The sequence below is a fragment of the Perna viridis genome, chromosome 7 (assembly GCF_037379345.1).
Source record: "Perna viridis isolate PV_CMFRI_1.1 ecotype Kerala chromosome 7, ASM3737934v1, whole genome shotgun sequence".
NCBI classification, from domain to species: domain Eukaryota; kingdom Metazoa; phylum Mollusca; class Bivalvia; order Mytilida; family Mytilidae; genus Perna; species Perna viridis.
Genome location: NC_142451.1, coordinates 22,978,771 through 23,005,251, shown reverse-complemented (window position 1 = coordinate 23,005,251; position 26,481 = coordinate 22,978,771). Strand labels below are relative to the sequence as shown.

Genomic DNA, 26,481 nt, shown 5'->3' with positions numbered 1-26,481 from the left:
ACGCTTAAACGGTTTTTCTTACATGTATGTTGGTGTTATATATGATGATCAATCTATTGCTTGTGTTGTTTAAAATGTCATTAATGACATATTATGCTTTGAAAGATCAATAATATCTTTGTCAATTTCAGCGACTTTCACTAGGATTTTCCGCTATAAAATATGAAGCCGTCTATTGATTCCAATTATTAGCTGTAATACATGTACATATACGAATACTAGTCGATGGAAAATTCAATAGTAAGAGCAAATACCATTCTTAGTTATCAACATAAAAAACTGAATCATCTATAGACAAAGAATTTTTATATAAAAGGAAAATGAAACAAGTATAAGGACACAGACAACAACAAAAACAAAACAAAACAAAACAAAACAAAACAAACAAAAACAAAAAACAAAAACAAAAACAAAAACAAAACAAACAAAACAAAACAAACAAACAAACAAACAAAAACAAGCAGTTTTCGTTTAATTTGTTTAACTTAACTTCATGTTCATTCAAAAAGGGACATATTTAATTGCAACACAATATCTACATTTTGGTCATGCTTATATTGAAAATGAAGGTCAATTCAGTACCACGTGATACGTACATGAATACCAGAGAATTCAATTATGTTATGTATCTCAACTCTGTGATTCTCGAGCGAGTAGCGGATTTAAATTGAATCGAATATTGTCAATGAATGAAAATGACGTACATGCGCAGCACGTTAAGATGGAACCAATTCAGTTTGTTTGTTTGTTTGTTGGGGTTTAACGCCCGAGCAGCAATATTTCAGCTACATTCAGGCGATTTAGCTTCCTGTGGCGGAGCCCTATGGTTACTACTCCGGGAGAATACCACAGTATGTTTTTTTAGCGTGCGAGGAACGTGCCATCTTTCCAAACACGGTGCACCACTATGGTTTGCGGTCAGGTTTTCCGTATTATAGCCTGACCATCCCAGCATGTAACACGCCAGGGTACCCTATTCCACCACCTGGGGCACACAACCCAGTTGCTCTGTGGGCAGAGCGCCCTAGCCCCCGGCTAGAGTTCTGAGCACTATTTAGTCGTCTTTTACGACAAGCTTAGCACTGCTGCAGGCCTATTCTTTTGACACCCGGACCTGCACAGGTCGAACCAATTCAGAAAATTGCTTTCCAGACAAACCCAGTTTTGTTGGAGTACGGCAATACATGCAAAAGTGTGAATTAATGTCACAATTACCAACGCTCATCTTCATCATAAGTGTTTGTAAATGGTTAATTCTTAGCAAAAAATACATAACAGAAAACTCAGATTTCAATACTCTCTTTTACCCTTCTCGATAATGAGGCAGTGCACTTCTTTATAAGAAACATTGCAATTTCATACGAGCTCTACATATTAAACTGAGTGGACATTTTTTTCAGTTTCGGTTTAGAGAATTGCAGCTATGGGTACTGCACAGATTTATGTATTACTTATTTCTTAAATAACACAACTCGAAAATTGAGACATAAAAATCTGAAAAAAGGACAAAAACTCCTCTGAATGTCAACATACAGCTTCTACTAAAAGGACATTGTATAATTGTGTATTGCAACTTGAGAGGTTTCAGATTGACTGGATATTCCATATACGATTGTGACAAAAAAAAAACAGTTACATCAAGTCTATGATAGAGACAATATACAAATGTATATCTATGATTACAGTGGACGCAAAGTAATGATATTTAGGCTAACTTAATGTTCAATAAAGGGCAAAAGGCACGTGTTCATAGGGGTGCCCCGACGTGTCTCTCTTGAATTTGAGGGGAAAATGGCATTGCAAATGGCACCCCTCCCTCCAACCAACCTGATTTCCTTGATCCGCCTCTGGGCAATTATAGCTCATATAAAATGTTGTCTTACAACTTCGACCCTGTGGAGATTCTGGTAGAGTTCCTTAGGCCGAAGGTGGATTTCTAAATCGCTGATATTGTGAACTCTATCCCATGTTTTAAAACAGCAATTTCAATGGTAGCCATGCTCAGCAAAATTGACAGTTAAAAACAGGCACCACAAGGTACGGGATCTATGAGAGCGTACAATTTGTATAACATGACGTTGAAGTGCCAGTGAACCCAAATTTTCATTGAAATTTTAGTCTCTAAGACAAACATTTTCTTTTATGAATGAACATCTTTGTGACTCGATCTTGACAGAGTGTATCAGACTTTGTCTCTAGACTCTAACTAGCATTAACTCGCTATCAATGTGACGGTATCGCTGGCAAGCAGGACACACTTTAATACAAGTCTAGCGCACCTGATTGCAGAGAGGTCATATTGCTAGTTTTTTTTGTTCGTGTGTTTTATCTTTATGTACTTGTAATAGCATTTTATACTCGGGGGCGGATTCAGGCGGGGGCGTGGTGGGCGTGCCCCCCCCCCTTAAATTTGCAAAGCATGGGTTGTCAGGGGTAGATTTTCGCGATTTTAGGTTGAAACTATAATTTCTCCTAATTTTACCACAAAAGAGGCCTAACCCTGACAGTTATACAGCTCTAAATTTTGATTGCTATTGAATATTTGATACAGGGAAAGACTTTCACTAGAATCACAGTGGCCCCTTATTCCTCAATAAGCACTATCCCCAAAATCAAGCCTAAGCAATTTTTTTATGGTCATATAACACTATTTAAAAGATCAGTTCCAATAAAATTTTATTTCTTCACAAACAATATTACAAAACACATCTATTCATCCATCCACACAGTCTCCAATCAGCTGACTTTATCTTAATCTTTTACTTACACTCTCTCAAACAACATCTGACACTGTGTTTCTCAAGTCTTTTTGTAAGGAATAAATATGTACATTACTTAGTGCTCATTAAATGAGATAGATTTTTAAGATAGAAAATAATTTTTTTCACTAACTTGTATCAACTGTACTCTTTAAAATGCAAAAATACTCAATTTTAAAGATTTCACTCAATACAAGAAAAACTCTTGAAAATGTTAAAGTTGTTATTTTGCCATTCAAAATGTAATTCAATAAATATCTGCATATCAAATAACTCATGATGTGTCATATCTTAGCACTAAATTTTTGACATGATCATCAAGTTGTTCAATATTGTACTAGAGTATATTCTAAAATAAAATCGTCTAAATTGTCTTCCTCTGTTCCTCCATCAATTCACGTTCTTTCATTTCTTGGGCATCTAACATTTCTTGTTCCTTAATTAGTTTTACTATTTCATTCTTCATAGGATTCACTCCTGTAAAATGTAAAATATAAAACACAGCATAAATAGAATGCACTTCATTTAGTTTCCTGCCAGAACATAGATAGATTTACATAAAGTCCTTCAAAAAATTCAATAAAAACTGGCAATTGGTGATGTATGGATAGATTTGATCCACAAATTTTCTTTCCACTCAATATGAAATAATAGAGTAAACTCAGGATCCAGGCAAAAAACAACTGAAAAATTTTTAAAATTTTAATCACAAAATCACAATGAAATTGTTTGTCCTGAATATTTGTGTTAAGACTATCCTGACTTTTTATTTTTTATTTCAGCCCCTCCTGGATTTTTTCCCATGATATACAGCCTGATTTTTTCAACAGATTCATCCTGCCCATTTTATTTTACCTGAATGGTAATGATGGTTTTTTTTTATCATATGCTAATATTCTGCCTTTTTTTTTTTTTAAATTTAATCCTAGCCTCCCCCCCCACAAAAATCTAATGGTTGCTCCCTAATACTACTTACTGTACATGAGTTCATATGACTTGAACAACCATACACTAGCTGAATACAACATGGTGCCTAGCAATCCTATAACTAGACTTCTTTGCGTCAAATCATACATAAAGTTCTTTCTGGGTAACTTCATTTCTAAAAATAAATAATGGAACACAATTTAACTAAATAGATTTTCAACCATGAAGCCATGAACGATCATACACTGTATCAACTGTAATTGTTTACACTCTTGTATATTGGCTTATATCCACGCAAAAACTTGGAATTTCTGCATTAGGGAGCTCAATAGTAGAGTAGTCAAAAATATTAAATTGATAATTAAGGATATGATATACAAATTGATGTACAACAATAGGGAGGTGTCTGTTTGAAGTTCTCTAAGGGTACTTTGTAGAACAGTGGGGTGTAAATGGTGTACATGTAAATGGTTTTGTAATTTACTGTAAGTGCCCCAAGTAGGAAACATTTTTTTATGATTAAATGCAATAATTCCCTTGATTTTGAATTTTATTAGGAAATTCGGACCACGAAGCCAGAGGGGTAGTCAAAATTTTTGCTACAATGTTTTTAATACAAGGGTTCTAATATCAAAGTGAAAATTTTGATCATCCCTTTTGATAATTCAACACCTCCCCTGAATAATATTTTAACCCTCTTACAGAGAATGGATAATTTGAGTGGGTAACTTATAAGAGGAAGGTGCTAATTTATCAAAGTAAAAGTTCAAAATATTGCTGCAAAGGGACAAACTATCATAAGGGGAGGTTAAAATATTGCAGCATAGGCTTAATTTATAATCAGGGTCAGAGAGAAGGTAAAAGTGTCACAGCAGTGGATCAACCCGACATATCAATATTCAAATAAAAAAGAGGAGGGTTGCAGGGTCAGAGGAAATTCGGACTATAGGGGAGGTTAAAATATGGAAGAAGGGGTTAATTTATTAAAAGGGGGAGGTTAAGATCTCCACGCAAGGGGTTAAATCATCATAAGGGAGACAGTAAAATGCTGCATATGGAAAAATAATTTACTAAAAGGGGGACGCTAAAATGTGGCAGCAGGTGAATAAATTTACTGTACATGGGAGGTTAACAAAGAAACGCAAATAAAAAAAAAAAAAAAAAAAGATAACTCAGCCTAGTGAATAAAACAATTAATAAAATTTTTGGCTGAATCACTAATGTAAATTATAGTCCAGATAATTATAATGTTTGCTGAGGCAATTTGTTAATCTTATGAATTACATGCATGCCATTTTGGCCATTCTTTATCTTGTTTGGTAACACCAGTCTGAATTTCCTCTGATCCTGCAACTCTTTAATGTAATCAAACAGAAAGGGAAAACAGAATCACACAACAAAATGCATAAAAGTCATCTCTTTTGTGGTATAGTTTGGTCAACACCTTTCCTTTACCGTCGATATAAAAGTGTAGGTCAAGATATGAGGCTGACTTCACAGTGTCTGTAATATCCTTTATCTCAAGTTCTTTGAGGTAGATGGGAAGTCTGAAATCCCCCAAACTAGGATTGTTTAATGATAATACATCATCTATATAGCAGAAACTGAGATCAAAGGATCTGGCTAAATGATGTTCTTTTCTTTGGATCAGAGCCTCATAAGAGTGAAGAAATAGGTCAGCAAGTAAAGGAGCACATTTTATACCCACTGGAAAGCCGACTGTTTTTTGAACAATGTGTCCATCACACTGGGCAAATATGTTGTCTATTTCAAAAAAATTCCTGCATTTGGAAAACTTCTACTTTAGTGTTTGGAAGAGGATTTGGAATCAATTTTTACAAAGAATGAGAAATCTCTACCAAGTACTACATACATTGTATATGTATCTAGGTGTATCATATATTTGGAGTAACAACAATGTATAATGTTTTTGAGGTGGGATTTTAACTGACTATGGGGAATTATAGCAGTATAAAGAGTTGAAAAATCATAGGTTTTAATGCTAATGTATTCTGATAATAATCTCAAATTGAGGGTTTCCAGAAGAGAGTAATAATGTCGTGGTAGGACTGGAGACTCTCTTTTGAAGCTGTGAGTAAATCAGTTAAAAGGTTTGAAAGAGGTTGAGTGGTACATTTTGCAGATCCAGCTATGTACATGTAGTGTTGTTTGTATGCATTCTCCTGGTGTCGATTTCACAAAGAGTTGTAAGTGTAAAGTTGATTGTAAGTGATGATTTCATAACAGCAAATAGCAATGTTATGTCATAACTTACGATCAATTTTACACTTACGACTTTTTGTGGAACTGACGCCTGGAGTTTAGGAATCCAGTACACAGACAGTAGATCACATTATCTTCTTTGTTAGAGAGACCAAAAGAGGATGGCACAGATTTATGACTTCCACTATCTTTTCATTGGAGAGTGTGGTGGCAGTATAGATTTTATTACTGCTATTATTTTCTACATCTCCCTCTGATAATAAACATTGCATGTAACATGTTTTGCAGACAAAAACAATGTTGTTTTGGGTTATGTCTGCTTGTAAAACAACATATCTGTCATGTACATGTATAGTAGACAAGGTTTTTGCTACATTGGGGTCTTTGATAACTGATGTAGCACTGACACTCATTAACCTACATGTACTTCAAATTTTCATACGTTTCAAAATTGAAGACCTTGCAGCATTTACCAACTCTGACAGTAAATCAATGTCTCCTTGTTCTCATTTTATCCATTTCCTTGCATAGTGCTTCACTGCATCCATAACAACTTTAAAGTTGTAAGTCCAATTTATGGAGCATGGTTCACGGTTCTTTGGACCTTAAGAAATGACCTTACGGAGAGATTAATTTTCGATTATGTTTAATCTCCCATAATGACATGACCAGAAGGACAATATTTGAATGGAGAATTTTTACAAGAACAGTCAGGTGGTTTAACCTTAAAGTCCTCAATCTTGAGGTCCTGCAATAGCCTTTTATTATTGAAAATATTGGATGCAATAGGTGGAGTATAAGAACATGAAATGATTGGTATTGACTTGTCTTCAAATTAATTGCATCTATACCTTTGTTAAAAAAAGGAAGTGGAAGAAATGATGGTTTTTCTTCATCTTGCCCTTTGACACAAACTGGTATAAAGAGTCTGAGGAAACCTATATCCAAAAAGATAGCAACAAGTCAGTAAAATGATGAGGTAGGCAGGGCATGAAGATTTTTTTAAATCTCACTTTCCTTTTGGTGAGTTAAGAAAATAATTTCCCTCAAAAAGTTTTACAATCCTTGTGTGAAACCCACAAAGCGGGCTGAACATGCTAGGGGAGTTTAGGGGCATGCCCCTCCCCACTTCTGAGAAAATAAAAAAAATAAATAAGATGCAAAATCCTGCACTAAGAGCCTACCTGGAGGGGTTTTAGATGCATGGAAAAATGTCAATTTTGTCCATTTTAAATTTTGTTTTCCATCAAAATTGAACATGTTTATGTTATACTGCAACAACAACTGTTACCCTTTGAACGGCTTCACACGATCGTAAACCAGTGCAGATGTGTTTGAATTTGTTTCCATAAAAAGCATATGGCTAGAAAAATGAATATATTGTAAACCATTTGTCTACTTCTTATTTAAGCTCAGAGTTGTTTTACATTACAAAAGGTGGTAATTATTCCACAAAAGTCAGGCATTACAGGTATAATTTATGTAATCGTAAAATAATGATCCTCATAGACATCCGTTGTTGGAAACCGAACACACCTAAACTGGTTCACGAAAGCGTAACTTCTGAACTACGAAATAATTTTACATCCGGTACCAGTTAATTAAATGCAAAAAAAAAAAAATTATGAAGTTTACATGGAAATTTGGTTGATTTAATAATAAACATAAGGACTGTAGAGCTTTTTACCGAAAGACAGCATCAAACTATTTGCAAAAACATGACTTTCCAAACAGGAAGTACTGACAATGACCCAGCTTTCCCATGCACTCTTTCACTTTCCTCAGGTAATAGGAAATGGGAATCTTCATGCCCTGGTAGGTTTTGGAAAAAGAACAGAAGTGTCAAGACTTGTTTTGTAAACAGAGTGTAGTAAGTGAGAGGTATAGGAAAGAGACTTATGAGTTAAATTTGAATGTGATGTAGTCCAAGAGGTTTTTGTATGAAAGGAAGAAGACATCTATAGATGGAGACATCATTTAAGATGATGTAATGTTACTGTATATTATAGTTGTGATGGCCATGACTCCTTATCCCTCTTGGATTTTTGTCAATTAACTTTACCACATTTACATTTCCTATACTTTTGATGTTGTCATTGCACCCATTAGGTATTGCAGTTCCTAGTCTGCATATCCATTATTCCTCTCTTTCCCTACAATAGCTTTTACTTAAGACAGGACTGTTTGTTGGATGGTATATTTTTTTCAAGCACACAAACTTTCAGAGAGGATTGAATGATCTTGTCGATTAAAATGGTTATAAACTGTCTGGAATTAGTTGGTATTTATTCCCAAAAAATGATCACACGTTTGTTTCATTGTTTTTGTGTTTCACAGACATATACTGGACCGCATAAGTTGCATTCTAATCTGTAAATTAAGTTTGTTGATTTGCAACTTAAGTCATGACTTAAGTGTCAAGGTTTTGTTTGTAAGGGTACTAGTGAAGAAGGAGTCCGTTTTAAGAATGTTGCATGTTTTGCAATTTTTAATTCCACATTTTGATATACTGTATTACAATGTGATTCATCATTGTTGTAGCAGTCAATTATATCATTGAAAGTAATAGAACATGGTTTAATTATTTTGAAATGGTCAGGATTTTTTTACTGTAATAGATGGTCAGCAGACTGAATGTGCAATTGTGTACACTTTGTTGAATTGTCAGGGCACTATCCATACCAGATGTGAGCGTGCTAAGATTCCAATCTGAGGACACCACAATCTTACAAGACAAAAGTGTGTCCAGTCTGTGGTCAGGTTCTGACCTTTTTAGACTGGGGATGTCAGAGCCAGTTTTTAGTTCATTCCTCTTGTTTTAACTTAAATTATATTACAGAGCTGATAATACCCTCAGGGACTATATCCACTTGAACTAATCCCATATAGTACTTTTTACAAGAATTCTCTTAGGCCTTGAGGCTAAGCTCAGGTATAGTGAATTTCCCGTGACCCCACAAACCTCTTTTTTATTCTCTTTTCTGGCAATCTGGGCACTTCATGATCAAGGAGGTGTAGCAAGGTCAGATGCCAAAAGATATTTCAAAATCTGTAACAGCTATCTTCATTATCAATAAAAACTCTTCTTTTAAACATTCTTTCATACAGACAATCCAGAGCATTTTAAATATTAATTTCTACATATGTATATTCAAAGATATTTACAATTGAAAAATAAGGATTTTTCCATCTCGGCAGATGGACTCTGAAGTTCTGAATGGCTTCCTGCCACAGACATGAGTTCACGAAATCTACAAACAAAGTGGAAATTGGCAAAATTGGAAGTAAATATTCAGTAAAAAAATAATTGTAACAGTAAGATCTGGATTTGAAATAGCAGAATTCTGCTAAAAGCAGAAAAAAAAATCATGTCTGCTACCAAATTAAATTCATTCAACTGACCAATCAAATACAATGTTACATCACACCAATAATGAGTAATGAGAATTTGGATATTAAAATGCTGGGTTGGTGGTCAAAATGTTATACTGTACATGTACTCTAGGTTACTAAGTATTTTAGATGCTTGCATCTCTGCCACTATATCCAACTCTAATTGATTGTCCATTCTGCAAGACTTTCTGTCACTTCCAGGTTAGCAGTTGATGTTTATATCTGCCTTGAAATAGTATTTAACATCTTGATGTTCCCAATTTTTCTCTAGTCCTATTTCAAATTGCCTCACTATTTTTGCTTTCACAACATTGTTTGGCAAACTATTCCAAATGCCCACTACCCTATTTGTGAAGGAGTATTTCCTCATGTTCCAGTGACATGTTTTCTTTTTTTAATTTTTTGCTGTGTCCCCTTGTCCTGGTGTTGTCATTTTTAATAAGGAATCCCTCTGTGACACCCTCATAATAAATTCCAGGGAGTGCCATAATTTTAAAAGTTCTGATGTCTCCACATAAATGCCTATACTTGAGTGTTGGCATTTTCAGTTTTCTGAGTCTATCAGGATATTCCCAATTTTTAAGGGTTGTCTCCTCTTTAGTTGCCCTTTTCTGTACAATTTTCATATTCAGTCTTGATGTCTACTCATTTGTATGGTGACCAAACTGCTGCTGGGGTGGACCAGTGCCAGGAATGGGTACTTGAAGTTTTGTTCATTGAGAAAGGTGTAGTTTCTCCTGATAAGACCTATAATACTGTTTGCCTTGTTGATTAGCTGCTGTATGATGTTTGGTAAATTTTTATGATATGCCAGCAGAACAATGGATTTTGTTTGTTGAGGTTTAACGTCCGAGCAGCAATATTTCAGCTATATTCAGACGATAGAACATTGGAGATTATCATTATGTGGTAATGAGGAGTCACACTTAAATAAAAGTTTCTAATGACTGTCAAATTGAATTTGTGCATGTCACACCAATATACTGAATTTTTGATTTTGGATTCATTTTCCTGCATGCAGATACCACATCATGACACATGCCTTTTTTATTGAGAATTTACTGGACAAACCCTGTTTTGTTGACATTTTGAACTATTTACATATATATAAGTTATCATTCACTTGTCTAGCTTTTCAGTTTTTATGGGCACTAGAAATGAAATCTATTGAAACCTTACTAGGTTAGCTGATGCAAAGTCGATGTATCGTGGTCCGGTGTCGGTTAGATAACCTTGGTCTCTGACACGCTTGCCTTCTTCGTCACGTAAATGTTTGAGAAACATTTCGCTGTTTCGGAGTGTTCTGACGTTGTATTATTTTAAACAGTGTATCGATTTATATCAGATAACTATTAAATAAAACAATTTCTTTTTTTTTTATATTAAATCTTAAAAATATTTTTGTTTCGTTTTATTGTGATACATAAGAGACATATAATTCTTTTCGAAACTATATGTCAGCAGTAACTATTGTAAACAATATGTATGCCAAGCGCTCTTGCACGACATGACTAAACTTAAATGATGAACTTATATGACTTGTATGGGCAGATTTCAAGTTACATAAAAGCTAATGGCACGAGCAAATTCAAATAGGCCTTATATAGAAAATGGTCTTCCAATTCTTGGCGAAGATGACGATGATTTGTTAGATCTGTCAAATAGGTACATTTTGTAAAATGCAAATTTTCAGAGTTAATGTTAGACACGTGAAACCTAATTGATCCTTAAGAAATGTAAATTCACACTCTAATTAGTATCAAATCTTATCTTTATTGTAGGTCTCAGAGTCAGTGTAGTCCAGATCATCATGGCGTTCACTTGGTATGGTATAAAATGTGTAACCCGTACCCATACCAACTTTTCCCAATACCCAAATACTATTTTGCCGATTTCTTCATTGTTATTTGCAATTTTTAGCTGAAAGATGGTACACATTTACAAAATGACGTAATGGTTAGACTAGAATTAATCATTTTTAAAATGTAGTCGAAAAAATTTATTTTATTCGATTCTCTGTTTTCAAAAGGTCTAAAATGTGTAACACGAAATTCCTATACAAGAATGAAAGTCCAGTATTTTTGTTATCTGTACTAATTTAATGCATATTTGACATTAGAACGTCATAATGTTATCAAAATTTTCATTGACAGTAAATTAAAATCGTGTCAGACTGTTTATGAGACTTTGTTTTCATTCGTGTCCATTCTTTGCTGGTACAGGGATTGACGTTAGATATGGTGTGGAATTCAAACTCAATCACTTCTTTTTTAAAACAATATAAAATCTTTCCAAACTTTTTCTAAAGTCTTAAGGTGAAGTTTTAACCACTTATTGAAAAGTGTAAAATTCGGACAGGAAAGTGAGAAATAGTTAATAAATAGTTGGGTACGATTCCAGTTACACATTTGAGACCACTTGACTTAAAAAGACCGATCAAACAAGAAATATCAGAAAAACATGCATCATTTTCTTGATGAGAAATGAATTGAAACAGACTTTTCCACATCTCATGCAATTTTCAGTTCTTAACATACCATAAGAATGAATAATTTAGCAAAACATTATTTGGGTATGGGTAAAAGTTGGTACAGGAACATATACTTGTTACACATTTTAGACCCTACCTGTTCGCTTAGACTTCTGGCAATTACATGTACATTTTTGTACATGTGTACTAGTCGGAGAGTTAGGGACAAAAGCAATTCTTGCAATTCTACTCATTGAAAGTCTACATTGTATTCCTCAATGAAAATTGTTGTATGATAGCTCATTTTTTTATAGAAAATATCAACAAACTGTTAGATGTTTTGTCTTAAATTTTGGACATAAACTTATGTTTCATGAGAGAGGACAAACATCTGTTACTGAGAAATACTTGCCAGCAAGGGCTACTCTTCGATCAGTATGCCTCACTGTCATCCAGCAAAATTAAAAACTAGCATTCCTAGACGGCATAACTATTTGGACTACTCTCTGAATGTGCTTACCACATGTTCATGCAGTGTGTTCATGTTGAAGTGAGTTCATGGGCTGGAAACCCCCAGCTTTTTGCAATCTTGCTGAAAGGTTTTTGGACTTACATTAAATCATATCCTTGATTTTCAGTTTACTGTTTCTTTTTAATTTCTTTTCCACATGTACAATGTACATATACACAATATGGCTTATATTTATCATTGAAGCTGGAGAAGTTTTTGAAGACTGGTTTGGTTCTTCATCACATTTACATCAATGTATTTTTACAATAATCTCTAACGGTACTCACAAATAGAGCTGCAATGATGTACATTTGTAACTTTTAAGCTTTTGAATATAAGTACAAACTGGATATAAGTATAAAGTTACAGTTACAGTGATAGAACATACTTTAGTATACTTTGTGTCAGGATAGCACTTGGTGCTGTTGAGATTTGAAGAAGTCATTTTTCAGCTTTGTATAAAACAATGAGTGCAGGAAAAAAAACTACAAATGTACACTGTATATCTTTTTAGATTTTGGATAACCCTACCTACTGTGTTCTAAAAATGCATACATGTATGTACACATGTACTTGGTTTACTTCAATTTTAACTGTTTGTGCTTCTACAGATGTTCCTTTAAATCAGTTTTCATCTTTTTTAGTGCCTATAAAAGAAACCCACCTCTTTCAAATCGTTCCTCATCACAACAGAGTAGAAGAACTCCTACTCCAACAAAACAGATTTCTCTTACAGCTGTCAAGAGAAAAGAGGACAGGTATATACATTTTGATAATAAGTGACAGGCACTTCTCAGATTTCATGTACATAGACAAATGCTAATACATTTTTATGTGTACTGTACATGTAATGGTGTCAAAGTGTAATTTAAATCATAACTTTGGTACACACATCTTGAACATTTCAGTACCTTGCCATATTGGATTCTCTCCTCCACATAACTAATTTCTCATAACTAGGGAACAAAAATTTTGAAGAAATGAATAAAGAAAAGGACCCATAGCTTTTTTTTCTCAGTTGGCACCTCCTCCATACCTGCTTTCTTCCTGTTTTACTTTCAAAGTGCTTGATATTTCATGAAATGTCATATTTTGATCACTGTAAGTCTTTGAAAGACAAATTTGCTCAAAAAGTATGTTATATCTTTTTAATATGTTACTATGGGTATACTGTTTTAAAGGGAAACCAAATGAACCTCTTATTATCTCCACAATTTCCATAAATTTGACTATTACTACTGTGATGTCAGTAGTATTTTAAGTGGCAGGAAAAAAAGGAAAAGTAGCAGGTAAAATGATGAAAACTTTGCGAGAGTTCACCCATTTTTGAAAATAGAGTAGCCGTCAAAAGATGAGCTAGTAGCCATCCAATTTTGCCGGTTGAAGGCTTCTAATGACATCCCTGTACTAACAAACGTGTAACCAAAAGACAAAAAATTGTCAAACAAACAGGCATAGTGTTCTAGTATTTTTCAGAAATTGAGGTTTCCTCGGGAAAAATCCATATGAAATCAACTTTCCCACAGTCAATGACTGCTTTCCTAACAAAACAAATCCTTGCAGCATATGAAGTTTTCAACTTGCTACGGGAAAGTGTAACTAAGTACCTAACTTTCCCTGACCCAAATTTCACTTGCCCCAGGTAACAGGAAATAGGAATCCAGAACACTGCAGACATTCAATAACGGTACTTCCAGTTGTAATTTACAAGGCTTTCGTGAAACTTAATTTATTTTATATAAGTAGTTTTATCTAATTATATATATACATGAATATAACAGGAAAGGATGTAATTTATGTATTGCAGTTTGAAGTACTTGTAAGTGAAATTGTACCTAATGCTTTCTTTTCATGACAGCTTTTACCAAGAGGATGACCAGTCAATCATTGATGAACTTAAACAATCTATGAAATTAGAGGCAGAGAGGTACTTTTGCTTTTAAAAACTGTTTTACAATAATTTTTAAAGACTTCTGGAATACTGAATTTGTTATCAAGGTGGATAGAGTCATATTTTAAGACTTTGAAATGTTTTTTCTTTGGAGTATATAATTATGTGAAGCAATTTGAACAGCTCTTATTATGCAGATGTAAAAAGAAATAGTGTCATTTTTTAAAATTTTATACTTAGATTTGATTGTTGTAAGTTATCACTGTTTAAGAAAGACATATTTTTTTTCAAATTTTGCCAATGCAAACTGGTATCGGTCACTTGAAAATTGTGCATGTGTGATAACATCATAAGTAAGTGAAGATAGATACATGTTTTTTTCTGTAATCATTAATATTAAACTAGTACATAGTAATCATTATTATATGATTTATACATTATGTTGTGATTGTTTTTACAGGAGTTTTGTGAAGGAACCCTCAGATTATGTTGTTGAGAGGAACACTACCAGTAATCATGTTACCAGAGCAAAGAAACCACCAAGACATAACTGTTCACATAATGGTAGTATATAGTATTCGTTTTAGTCATAATTTTGTCAAAGTCTATCAAATACATTCAGGTCCCATGGAGCAAGTCAACATGGAGACTAAGAAATGCTTGATATCCATGTATCCTTTAGTCACACCTTGTAAGTGTTCCCATTCATACAAATCTCATTGTCTTTAGATTACCTAAAGGTTGCTATCATTTATCTCTTGGACAAGTTAAAAAAAAAAAAACTATGACCAGTAAATATTGTAAAAGTTATCCTTCTTAGAAATTGAAACTATTTCCCAAATTGGAACTATTTTTACCAAAACCATTCTTCAACTCTATACGTGTCATAGTGATACAATTGTACATGTAAACAACTGTCTTGATGTGATACATAATTGTATGTACTGGTATATCTCATTATATATATGATTAAAACACCCTTTATCTTTCTAGACTTAAAAAACATTTTGTATATCTAATAGATAATATAGTTTTAAAAATAAATGCACAGACTTGCTTAAGAAGTTTTGTAGGCAGCTAAGGCTGTCTCAGATTGAGAATTCCTCACCTGAATTCAATATTCTTTTTTTTTGTTTTGTTTAAGGTGACGTTGAAACTGCCGTTGTCTTGGATTCAAGAATGAAACCTGAGTATGTGCTTTTTATACCCCAATTGGTTTTCTTAACAATATGTGTTGCTTAATTTTACTTTCAACAATTCTCTAGCTTTTCTGTTATTATCTTGAATAACAGTGTAGTTGTCCACAATGTATCACTTACACAAAATAAGTGGGGGCATAATAACCCCTATTGAAGGACAAGGTTTTATAACTGTGATACATACGACCATCAAATTAGAATTGTTGATATCTGAGTCATCACAGCCATGTAGTATATATTACCATGGAGCTGATGGCAAAGTTTTTAGCCAATTGGAGTAACAAAATTTGTTTGAATTATTGTTATGTGTAAAATATATTTCTGAGTAAGATTATACAAAAAAAGGCAATAAATTTACCAAATAATAAAAGGACTAAATCAACAACATTAGACAATAGGTTTGCGTGCAAATCACATTACCCTTTTGCAATCATTTTTGCTTTTTCCATGTTGCTCTATAATTTCTTGTGTATCTTTATATAACCCTGGTTAGGTGTTCTTTTAATAGTAACTTAAAAATTATAGATATAGAATTCTATTGTCATAACTGAGACAAATTAAAAGCAAAGTATATATGAAATTACTATATAAGAATTATTATTTGTTGGTAGCCTGTTTTTATGTTTTCATTTGTTGACATATAGATCCTGAATCTAAGGAATTTAGTGTTTGACATGGACATATAATTTGATTATATCAAATCAACAATTGTAAATTTCCTGAACCAATAAATAATATTTATAAAACCATGAGAAATAAAAATAGGATAATTAATTGGAAAGAGTGAATAACCAAAATATGATCGCAAGTGCGATGTATATCTAGATTTAATGAGTGTGCGGAACTTGTTCCATGCACAAGTTCAATCTTAAAGCGTTCTTTGCATGAGTGATCATATTTTGATTATTCATGAACTGATTATACTATTTATTATACAGAACTGCTCCATTATTCGTTGATTGATTGTTGGGGAGAAATTTTCAACATTAATTTTAAAGTATGTCATTGGTGGATTGATATTTGTGTCATGACATTTTGTGACATTTTGGCGGGAGAAAGTCTGAGAGTGAAATCATAGAATTTATTTTAACCCTGTGAAATATAAATTTTTGACACTGGGAATAATGGATCAATCTATTCACTGCTTTCTCATAATACCAATAATACAAATATATGGGTAAATATCTTCTCAGCAATAATGAACATCCATTATACATAAAACATTCATGTACAAATATATTGTCAGACCTAAGAAGGCAGGAGAAACATCTGAACATGGAGCTACTGCTAAACCACCTGAGAAAAAGCCAGAAAAGAGGGATGATAGTAGTAGTTCTGGTGATAGCAGTGATGAAGAGGAGGAAGAGAGGAAGGCTCCTAATCAGCTCTTGATGGAGGTAGGTTCTTGGCAGGAGGATGTAGAAAAGGACAACAAAGAGGATACATGGAGCATTAACAAACCTGATTTCATTATGACAAAGGGTCATGGACTTTAGTCTGTAATGTCATTTGGAGGTGGTAGTCTAGAAAGTAAGGGGAAAGAAGGGCTTGTAATTAGCTGTTAAGGTTATCATGAGGTGAATAGGAACAGGGAAAAGGAGAAAGATATCAGGGGGTAGAGAAATAACAACTTCAGAAATGAAGGTTGAAAGTTAAAGGACTTTGAAAGAATCAAGCACAATGTAAAGAGGAGGAGGAAGGACAAGAAAAATCTTATTCTAAATAAGATTTTAGGCTTCACTCATTGGTAACAGAGCCCTTTGTACTAAATAAAAAAACAACTTTATTAAGTGGAAGTCTTTGTAAGAATCAGGCAAAATGGGAAAAATCAGAAACGTGCTTGTTAAAACTTCTCTGATCTGACAATATTATTTCAGTCAATTATGATTTCTTATTTTGGAAGTTCACTGGATTTGCTGAGGGAATTTTCAATAGAATGTAAGAAAAAATGAGATTTTTGAAAGAAATCTGCCCTTGAAATATTCATTTTCAGCACATTTCAATGAAATATAACTTAATTTACCAGAGTGATATGGAAAATCATGTCTTTTTTCCTTGATTCTGAGTGTGCTAATAGACAAATTAAACTTTCAAACCATGTTTCACCCACTGCTTGATTCTTACAGAGACTGACACTCAATAATGTCAACCATGTTGTTATGGGTGATGTCTTGACCAACAGGGAATATGTGAAACTTCCTTGACGGTTTTCTTTGTACCTGCATTAAAAGTCCAGACACGCATATTACAAATATCATTTCTGATAATAATTTTGAGCTGCTCATGTTTTAGGCTCCCTACTTATAAAGACAGTTGCTTATGCTCCATCCCTATTAAATGTAGATGAGAATTGATCTCATTCTTCACTCTGTATATCTAAATGAACATGTATATCCTACTTATTTACTTTTCTGCTTCCATTACTTTTTGTAGTTTTGGGGGTATATAGAAATCACCTTGGATATCGTATGTAGATGTGCGTGAAGGAATATAATTGCTGAAGGAGGACTCCAAAGGGAGATAATCCAAATTTAGGGTTTTACCTGTTAATACCATGTAAGAGCGACTCCTTCTAAAACACTCAAAGGATTTTGATGAAATTTATATGAAGGTTGGGCATCTAACATAGATAAGCATTTAGGAATGTAATTACTGTTGAAGGACTCCATAGAGAGATAATTGATATGAAGGGCTTTGCATATTAAAACATCGTAAGTGCATCTCCTCTTGAACCCAGCAAGGAACTTTGATGAAATTTCATAAGATGGTTGGATATCATATGTAGTTGTGCGAAGGAATGTCATTACTGTTCAATGACTCCAAAGGGAGATAACCCAAATTAAAGGTTTTACTTTTTAAGTCTGTTTGAATTGGGGTGTTCTTCTTGTGAGCTTGCTCACAGTATTTCTAGTTTTACTAACTATAGCTCTGTACAACATAAATTTACAATACAAAACACATAATGAACTCAAGCTCTATGAATGATTTAGACCCGATAGAGATGGAACCTCATCAAAGGAATATGAGAGTAAACTCTGAGAGAAAACTGATGATGGGATTTTTATGAAGAGAAAAAAACTGATGATGGGATTTTTATGAAGTGAAAAAAAAAACTGATGATGGGAATTTATATTAAGTAAAAAAAAAACTGATGATGGGATTTTGTATGAAGTAAATGATAAACATAGCCAAAAGTGCCACATATGATAATCATATTATGTTGTCGGATTCATATAATTTTCATGTGTGGTACATTTGCTGAGGTGTTTACCTTTACAGATTTTTCGTAGTTTCAACATATGTTTACACCAAATATTGCTCTACAAATTGTGAATCCATCCATAGTACTTTATATTTGTAATCACAAAACTCTGGGTTTAACCAATCATATTCATAAAATACCTACACAAATATGGATTGTCATACCACAACATAAACAGTTTTGCTTTTGGCTGTATAAAATATCATATATTGTCTAACTGATATGAAACAATTTGAAGAAAATATTTGTTTCATCCCAAATTAATTTTTTGAAATATTTTTGTAGTTTTTAGAGTGTATATATGCCAAAGACTATCCTACTGCAGCCAAGCTGTGTAAAATGAGTAAGTATGTTTTATCAGTATACATTTTCCTTGAAGAAACATGTAATATGAGGAAGATGTAATATCGTTTTTTTTTTTATTTTACACTTTAAGTAGCTGTCTTTGTAAGAATCATGCAAAATCTGAATAATGCGATACTCCTCAAAAAAGGCTACATATTTTTATTTTTGTAATTAAATTGTTTTATGGGTCTATACTATGACATGAGTATTTATTCATTCAAAGCTGCCTGCTCTTAGCAGATAATCAACATTGAAAATCCAGTAGATTCTATTGTATTTGAGCGTCATTTACAGTTATCTCCCTTAATTTTGAAATCTAATGTGCATTCTATATAATTTTTATCTCCTAAGAGCACGGGTTATATGAAAAACCACATTTATTTTCTGTTTGCTATGACATTTCAAACAAAATATCAAAAATAAAAATATGTAGGCTTTTTACCCATGAATCAAATTTTGCATGATCCTTAGCTGGAGTACTACTTAAGTTGGTTTACCAAGTATATTACTATGTCATAATGGTTAATATTATACTCCCTGTAAATAAAGATGGTTATATACAGGAATCACTTTGTTTGTTCACCCATTTGTGTATTTGTCTGTCCATGTTGGTGTAAATGGGAGGTACTCTCTTGCCTTGATTGCAGTTGTTATTTTAATGACATTAAGGCACGTTCTGGGTCCAAATATATAGTTTGGTGAAAATCGATTTTAGATGAATGTTGAGCAGTTTGAAAAAATGAAAACTTATACTATGAATTCAGATATTAATGATTTTATTTAGTGCAAAATATTTGGCGGACTAACTTAAAATCACAATAATCTCTCCATTTATAAAAAAAATAATGATAAATGCATTTGTTACTAAAACTGGTCTTGATATGACATGTATGACAAGTAGATGTAACATTGTGTTTTTGTTTAATTACAGTTTTGATTTATGAACCTGACCATCCAGTAGCATTACAATTTCAACCAGTCATTGCTGAAAAAATTCAACAAGGTATGGTTAAACTTGACAAGAATGATCTTGCAAATGAACATCTGTTATTTTCAACCAATTTATCAACTTAAAAACATTTCTTCCTAATGATACTTCTCATAATGACACCTTAGTAATAGTTTCAGCTGAATCCAGTATACTTACAGGTAGAGATGTTGTGGTAAAAAAAAACATAAACTACACTGGCTTTTAAGCAATACATATCTCTCTGAAATATTCATGTAATTTTTTGGACAAAAGAATTAAAAGTAGACAAGTAAATGAAAGAGTCATAAGATTTTAATAGTACCAAGAACAAAATTGTTCAAAACTGTGTCCTTTAGACAAAATAAAATTCTGGTTTTTACATTTGCCCTTTCTTCTTATCATTTTATAATTGAGGTCTCAGGAGCCTATATATAGAACTAGACTCATCAATGAGGATGGTAAACTGAGAATATATTTAAAATTAAAATCATAATTTGGATGTATAGGTTTAATAGATGACCTTAAAAATGACAGCCATTACAAAATGTAGGATTAGCTCCCATAAGTTTAAAGAAGAAACTGGCTGTTATACAAAGCCCCAAACCCCTTTTTGTAGAAAATGTGAAAACTGCAATACTGGTCAAGTTGTAGATTAACTTCACTTCTTTTATAGTTGTTCTAAATGCAGAGCATCCAGAGCAGAGTTATTTGATGTAATCATATATTTAAATACTAATTTTCAGTTACCCTCTACTAGTGATGAATTTTATTGGACATTTTACTGTGACAGCACTGTTATTTTTAACAGAGCATTTTTCTGCTGGAGTCTAGTGTTACTTAAGCTTACAACCTGATAGATTCAGATATCATTTACATGTATTAAGTAGCAGTCTTTATAAAAATGAGACAGGAGGTGATTCATGCATGTCAAAAACCCACTATACTTCACATAATTTAATACTGAATGTTGATAATCTGCTTATAATGATATATGTTTGTTTTGTATAGGCCCATAATTGGCTAATAAAGTTATATTCTTGTATTCTTGTATGCATAAAGTAGCCTTCAATTTTTATTTTAGACATAGAAGCTGAAGAGGAGGGCAGTGATGATGATGAAGAGGGTGACAGTGGTGAGGAAGATGATAGTGATGATGATAGTGACGATGATGATAGCGATGACAGCGACAGTGGTGAAAGTACTGAGGAGGAGGAGGAAGATGAAAATGATGACAGTCAAAAGTAATATACTTGTACAGTGAGACCTGTCTAAATTGAACCCTAATCGAAAAACTTGTCTAATGAAGACATTTTTCAAAGTCCCTTTTTATCAATTAAAAAGTGTTTTGAAACTTGGAAAACCATACACCTGTCTAAACCATACGCATTAGACAGTTCTGAAAGGTTCAGTTTAGACAGATTTCTCTATATTTATTTAATTAATTTTTTTGTTTCATGGAGTAGTTTGATACCATCTTCATGTAGCAGAAAAATATTTGCTTCAATAAAGTTTTATGAGTTTTAAACAAATTTGTCATAAAGTTAAAGTAATTTTTGCAGTTACTTTCCGCTAGTATGTACTTGTGAATTTGTTTTGTATGAATATTTAACACTGTTTTAATGATTAATTTGCAAAACAATAGAAACTTTAATCAGTTTTAATGAATTAATGTACAGATTATTTCATTAACTCACTGCTTTTTGATGTAAGAACACTCTGTTAGATATTTTATTCAGATGAACTTCTCAGAATGATAAGGGATTTCCCTCTAAGCATACTTTTTTGATCATGGAAGATGAAATATGATTGGTTGATCCGAAAGGTCACCTGATCAGAAAGTAGAATAGAGTTTTGTTACATCATACAGACAGAGACTGAATGGAACAATTAGTTGGTTTAATTGTTATTTAAATGAATAACATGCAACAGAGATAGTATTAAAGGAATACTTTATTTTACAAGTCTCAATTACCATTTAAAAGTAAAACTCACCTATTATGAACTTTTAAGCTTGGGACAACTGAAACAAGTAGCTGTCTTCGTAAGAATCATGCAAAAACTGAAAAATGTGATACACCCCAAAAAAGGCTACATATTTTTATTTTTGTAATTAAGTTGTTTTGTGGGTCTATATTACGAAATGTGTAATTATTCATTCAAATCTGCCTGCTCTTAGTAGATAATCAACATTGAAAATCCAATTGATTCTATTGTATTTGAGTGTCATTTACAGAGTTATCTCCCTTACTTTTGAATTCTACAGTGCATTCTATACAATTTTTATCTCCTATGAACATGGGTTATATAAAAAACCAAATGTTAATTTCTGTTTACTAAAGCATTTTAAACAAGATATCAGAAATAAAAATGTGTAGGCTTTCCAACCATATATCACATTTTGCATGATTCTTAGCTGGAGTGCTACTTGAATTATGTTATCATTCTTTGATCTGTTTTCCTAGAGCAAGTAATTTCCACATAATAAAATGTATCGTCTATTAGAATACAATCTTTGTTTGTCCTGGTGAACTCAGTTCTTCTTCTCCTAAGATAAACTTACAATTCATTGATTATTTGTTAAGGTAGAAATATTTATCATTGTACATTTTTTGGAAAAATGCATGTGTATCAAATTTCAGTATGTAATAGATTCTGTTATCTTTGCATGTGGATTTTCCTGTTTTAAGCAAAACGAATTTTAATATTTTTTTAAGTTAACTTAGTCCATTTTTTTCCTTTCCCTATAGGCCCAAAGTAGAACCATCAGAACAAAAGGAAAAAGGACCTTTTAAAGTTTGAAACAGAATTATAGAGGTAGAGTTTTCTCCCCTTATTTTAATTTCCATTCTGTTGGGATCTAGTCTTCTGATGTATCTGATTTTGATTTTAACCCAAAAACTAGGATCACAATGTATGTAAGTTAAAATAATCATTTCAATAAAGTTATATTAGTATTATGTGTTCTGATCCAAAATTAAAAATTGAAAAAGAGAAAAACAAAATAAAACCCCAAAAATGAGTCAACAACACGAACATAATTATAAAAGTATCAAATCAATTTAGAGAGGTACAAACTTCTGGCATTTAGTGGAATAGGGTTTGTAAGTCTTGTCACATGATCTGGTAAATCCACAAGAATGGATCCCAAAGTCCAAAAAAAATATAAGTTGTAATGGTTTGTCAACCAAAACCTCTTATGTGTAAATATGATGATAAAAAATATACACCGCACTATTTCTACACTGTAGTAAGTTCAGAAATAACTCAAAGTATTAAATTCTGATATATGGCAAGCCAAAGTGGACAAAAATCAACATTTTGTAATATTAGAAAATGAATTTTTAATATTACAAAATAATTTTGTTAATATTAGAAAAGATTTTTTAATATTAGGAATTCATTTTGTAATACTTAGTATTAGAAAATGAATTTGTAATATTAGAAAATCAGTCACATTTTTTAATATTACAAAAAATGATTTTGTAATATTAAAAAATCGCAACTGAATACGACAAATCCATTTTCTAATATTAGAAAATCAATTTATGTTAAAAAATCATTTTTGTCCAGTTTGGATTGCCATACTGATAACTATGTATCATATTTTTGTACTGGAAATAGCAAACTTAATACAAACTGGTCCTTGGTTTAGTATGCTATTAACAATAGAAAAATAAAAAAAAAATCGTGAACAAAACTTACAAACCTTATAGCAGAAGTATGAAGACAGAAAAGGGATAGTCAATTAACTTTGCCCCAAAATTTTAGGTTGTTGCCTCCTCAACCCTTGTCATGTTCTTTCTGTATATGAATATATATGATGAAGACTAGATACAGACTTATATTTGGATTTGTTTGTACTTTTGTTATTGTTTCCTTCATGATCCTTTCACTAATAACTTATCCTTATACTTGTTGAAAGTAGAATACTTCTTCTCAATCTAATATTCATCATGACTGCTTTAACATTATACTATATAGACAATTTGCACTCACTAGTCCTTCGTCTTAAATGGTTTTTAACCACAAAGTAATTACTTACTCTTTGTAGGTGAAAGGTTGGAGTAAAATTTTCATATTAACAGATTGGATACTTCAACTAATGATACTAATTTTCAATGTGGTATAATTTTTGCTATTTTTGCGATGGACAGAAAACCACAAAAAATATTACCAGCAAAAATTATTTAACACTAAACATTTTTTTTAAACCTTGAAAATTGATACCTGCGAATATGTTGACAGAATCAATGAAAGTTAGCAACCACAGAAATTAATATTTTTACAATAGTTTCATATTTATGTTATTTTATATTAATTTCACCTGCAAAAATTGATTGTGTAAAAATATATTTTGGTGTTTAAATTTTGTTAATAGTGATAAAGAGGAAACATGCCTTGTTAGACATATTGAGGAGAAAGAAAGATTCTTTATATTTTAATGGAGAAAAATATTTGAACTCATTACATGTATTTTATGCAAATTATCTGTATAAATCTTATCTACTATAACTAACACTCAGGAATTTCTTGAATACATTAATTTAAAAAGTTGTGTTATCTTTATGGAGCAATTTATGGGAATGTTAAATTGTATCTACCAACTGTTAACTCATTAGATATGTATATGCTGTCTGTGACATCATAATGATTTTAACTTTGTATTGGAACAAAACAAAACAAAAAGAAAACAAAAAATAAAAATAATGGTGGGATAAAATTTACTATTTACGTAGGATAAATTTGCTTGGCTACTGTTAAAACACTCACTTTGTCTGAATGAGAATTTCTGCAATTTTTAATTGTCCTTATGTCTCAAGGTTTATATATTAAGATATAGATATTGTAGTTATTCAAAACAACAAATTTGATACTCCAGTACAAAACAAAATACTTGGAATAAATAATTCATTAGCTTTAAATGTAAAATATAATTGCCAAATCTGCAACATGAATGTTACTGTAAGAGTGCTTGTATTAACTTTTAATTTCAGCAGTGATAGCTCTGATGTCACAGTGGACGAAACTGGGGATTCTGGAATTGCCTCAACTGAATCCTCTGATAGAGACTTTTATGAAATGTGATGGACTATGCTGAACCTATAAACAAGTTCTCCTCTGCATCTTTGTTATTATAAAGAGTTTACAAGAGTGTTCTACATTTATGTTTCTGACAGATTTCAAGTAATTTTGAGTGGCATTAATGATCACACTCTTTTTAATTTCAATAATGATTTGTGCTTTGTATTATACAAAGTTACTGTAGCAGCTTCAGAAAAGGCCTTCTATAAATGATTAGTGTCTAAACATATTTTGAACTGGTTTCCATTTAATTTGTTCATGATAAATTTCAGGGCCGGATCTAGACACTTTGAAAAGGGTCCATCTGAGGTTCCTCAGAAAAAAAGGGTTGCTAGAACATTATCTGCAAGTTTTTGTCATTTTTACACATGAAATGACAAATTTTCCAACAAAAGATGATGCTAACCCTCTGCAACCTCCTCTGGATCCGCCACTGAATTTGAAACACAGTGTAACAATATCATCTCCATTTATATAGGTCATAGATTGATCATTAGAATATAAGTTTTCATTGTCATATATGTATCTACTTCCTGTTTATTGTATGACAATCTAAACACGAGGTTGGTGTCTAGTGTGCATACAAGTGTTAAGTTTATTCTTCATTCATGTTCATATATTATGGCTTATTATTGTGTGACAGGTAAATTGAATGAAAGTAAAATAAGTTTTACTGATCTAATTGGACATTTTCGCACTTAAATGCATTCTAAAAAATGTGATAGAACTTATGTTTGTTAACACTTAAGTTTCATGAGTTTGTAAAAGCATTGTTTTACATTAAATGATAATGTTCTGTTTGTTCTGTTTTTTTTTACTACTAATACATTTTACCTACCATGCATATTCTAGTGGGCACTTGTGATCATATTTTGGTAATTCACTCTATCTAATAGATCATGCTATACTAACTAGAAAAGATGTTAACAAGTATTCGTGAGTATCAAATACATCTACCTAACATGTATATTCTTCTGATCATATTTTGTTTATTCACTCTTACTAATTATCTTATACTAAGGCAGCTATCATTCGATTTTCTAAGGGGGTGGGGGGGGGTGCTATGCATTTTTTTTTTTAAAAAGAAAGGTTTGTTTGTAAAAAATGTGGAAAAAATAAGATGACTTATCACTGGAGAGAAAAAAGTTTGTTTGTATAAAAATGACAAAAAATAAAGCATGTCTATGTGAAAGAGGCTATGCAGTAGTGGGATGACAAAAAAAAAAGACTATTTTCAAAAGATGGTGAGGACAAATTATTTTTTTTGACTGGACCTGAAAAAAATTACATGTTATTTTTTCTCAAGGCAAAAAAAAAAGTTTGTCTCAGAAAAAAAAACATAGCCCCCACAACCTGCACACCCTGCCACAGAAAATCAAATGGTTGCTGCCTTACTAGAAGGAATAAACTTCTTTTAGACAATGACCTACAAAACACGTAATGTGCATT

At 32.3% G+C, this 26,481-nt stretch overlaps 1 protein-coding gene and 1 long non-coding RNA gene across 6 annotated transcripts; one reads left to right on the top strand and one right to left on the bottom strand.

The window, feature by feature from the left end:
• Positions 1–2,659: 2,659 nt before the first annotated feature.
• On the bottom strand, positions 2,660–10,609 carry LOC148611852 (uncharacterized). Its single transcript, XR_015924238.1, has 3 exons — positions 10,482–10,609; positions 3,736–3,861; positions 2,660–3,236 (listed from the first exon to the last, which is right to left on the bottom strand). It is a non-coding gene; the product is annotated as an uncharacterized LOC148611852 (long non-coding RNA).
• A 140-nt stretch (positions 10,610–10,749) lies between these two features.
• Positions 10,750–25,832, top strand: LOC148611851 (uncharacterized). 5 transcript variants are annotated; one of them, XM_088592804.1, is made up of 11 exons: positions 10,751–10,967; positions 12,928–13,041; positions 14,142–14,210; positions 14,635–14,738; positions 15,319–15,364; positions 16,620–16,770; positions 18,921–18,978; positions 19,912–19,983; positions 21,032–21,191; positions 22,698–22,764; positions 24,948–25,832. In XM_088592804.1, exons 1-10 carry the CDS (start codon positions 10,876–10,878, stop codon positions 22,747–22,749), a joined length of 918 nt encoding a protein of 305 aa, XP_088448930.1. In that variant the 5' UTR covers positions 10,751–10,875; the 3' UTR covers positions 22,750–22,764; positions 24,948–25,832. The 5 variants fall into 5 exon arrangements, with proteins under 5 accessions (XP_088448927.1, XP_088448926.1, XP_088448930.1 ...); XM_088592803.1 differs by having other exon boundaries at positions 24,945–25,832; XM_088592801.1 differs by lacking the exon at positions 22,698–22,764 and having other exon boundaries at positions 10,750–10,967.
• The last annotated feature ends 649 nt before the right edge of the window (positions 25,833–26,481 follow it).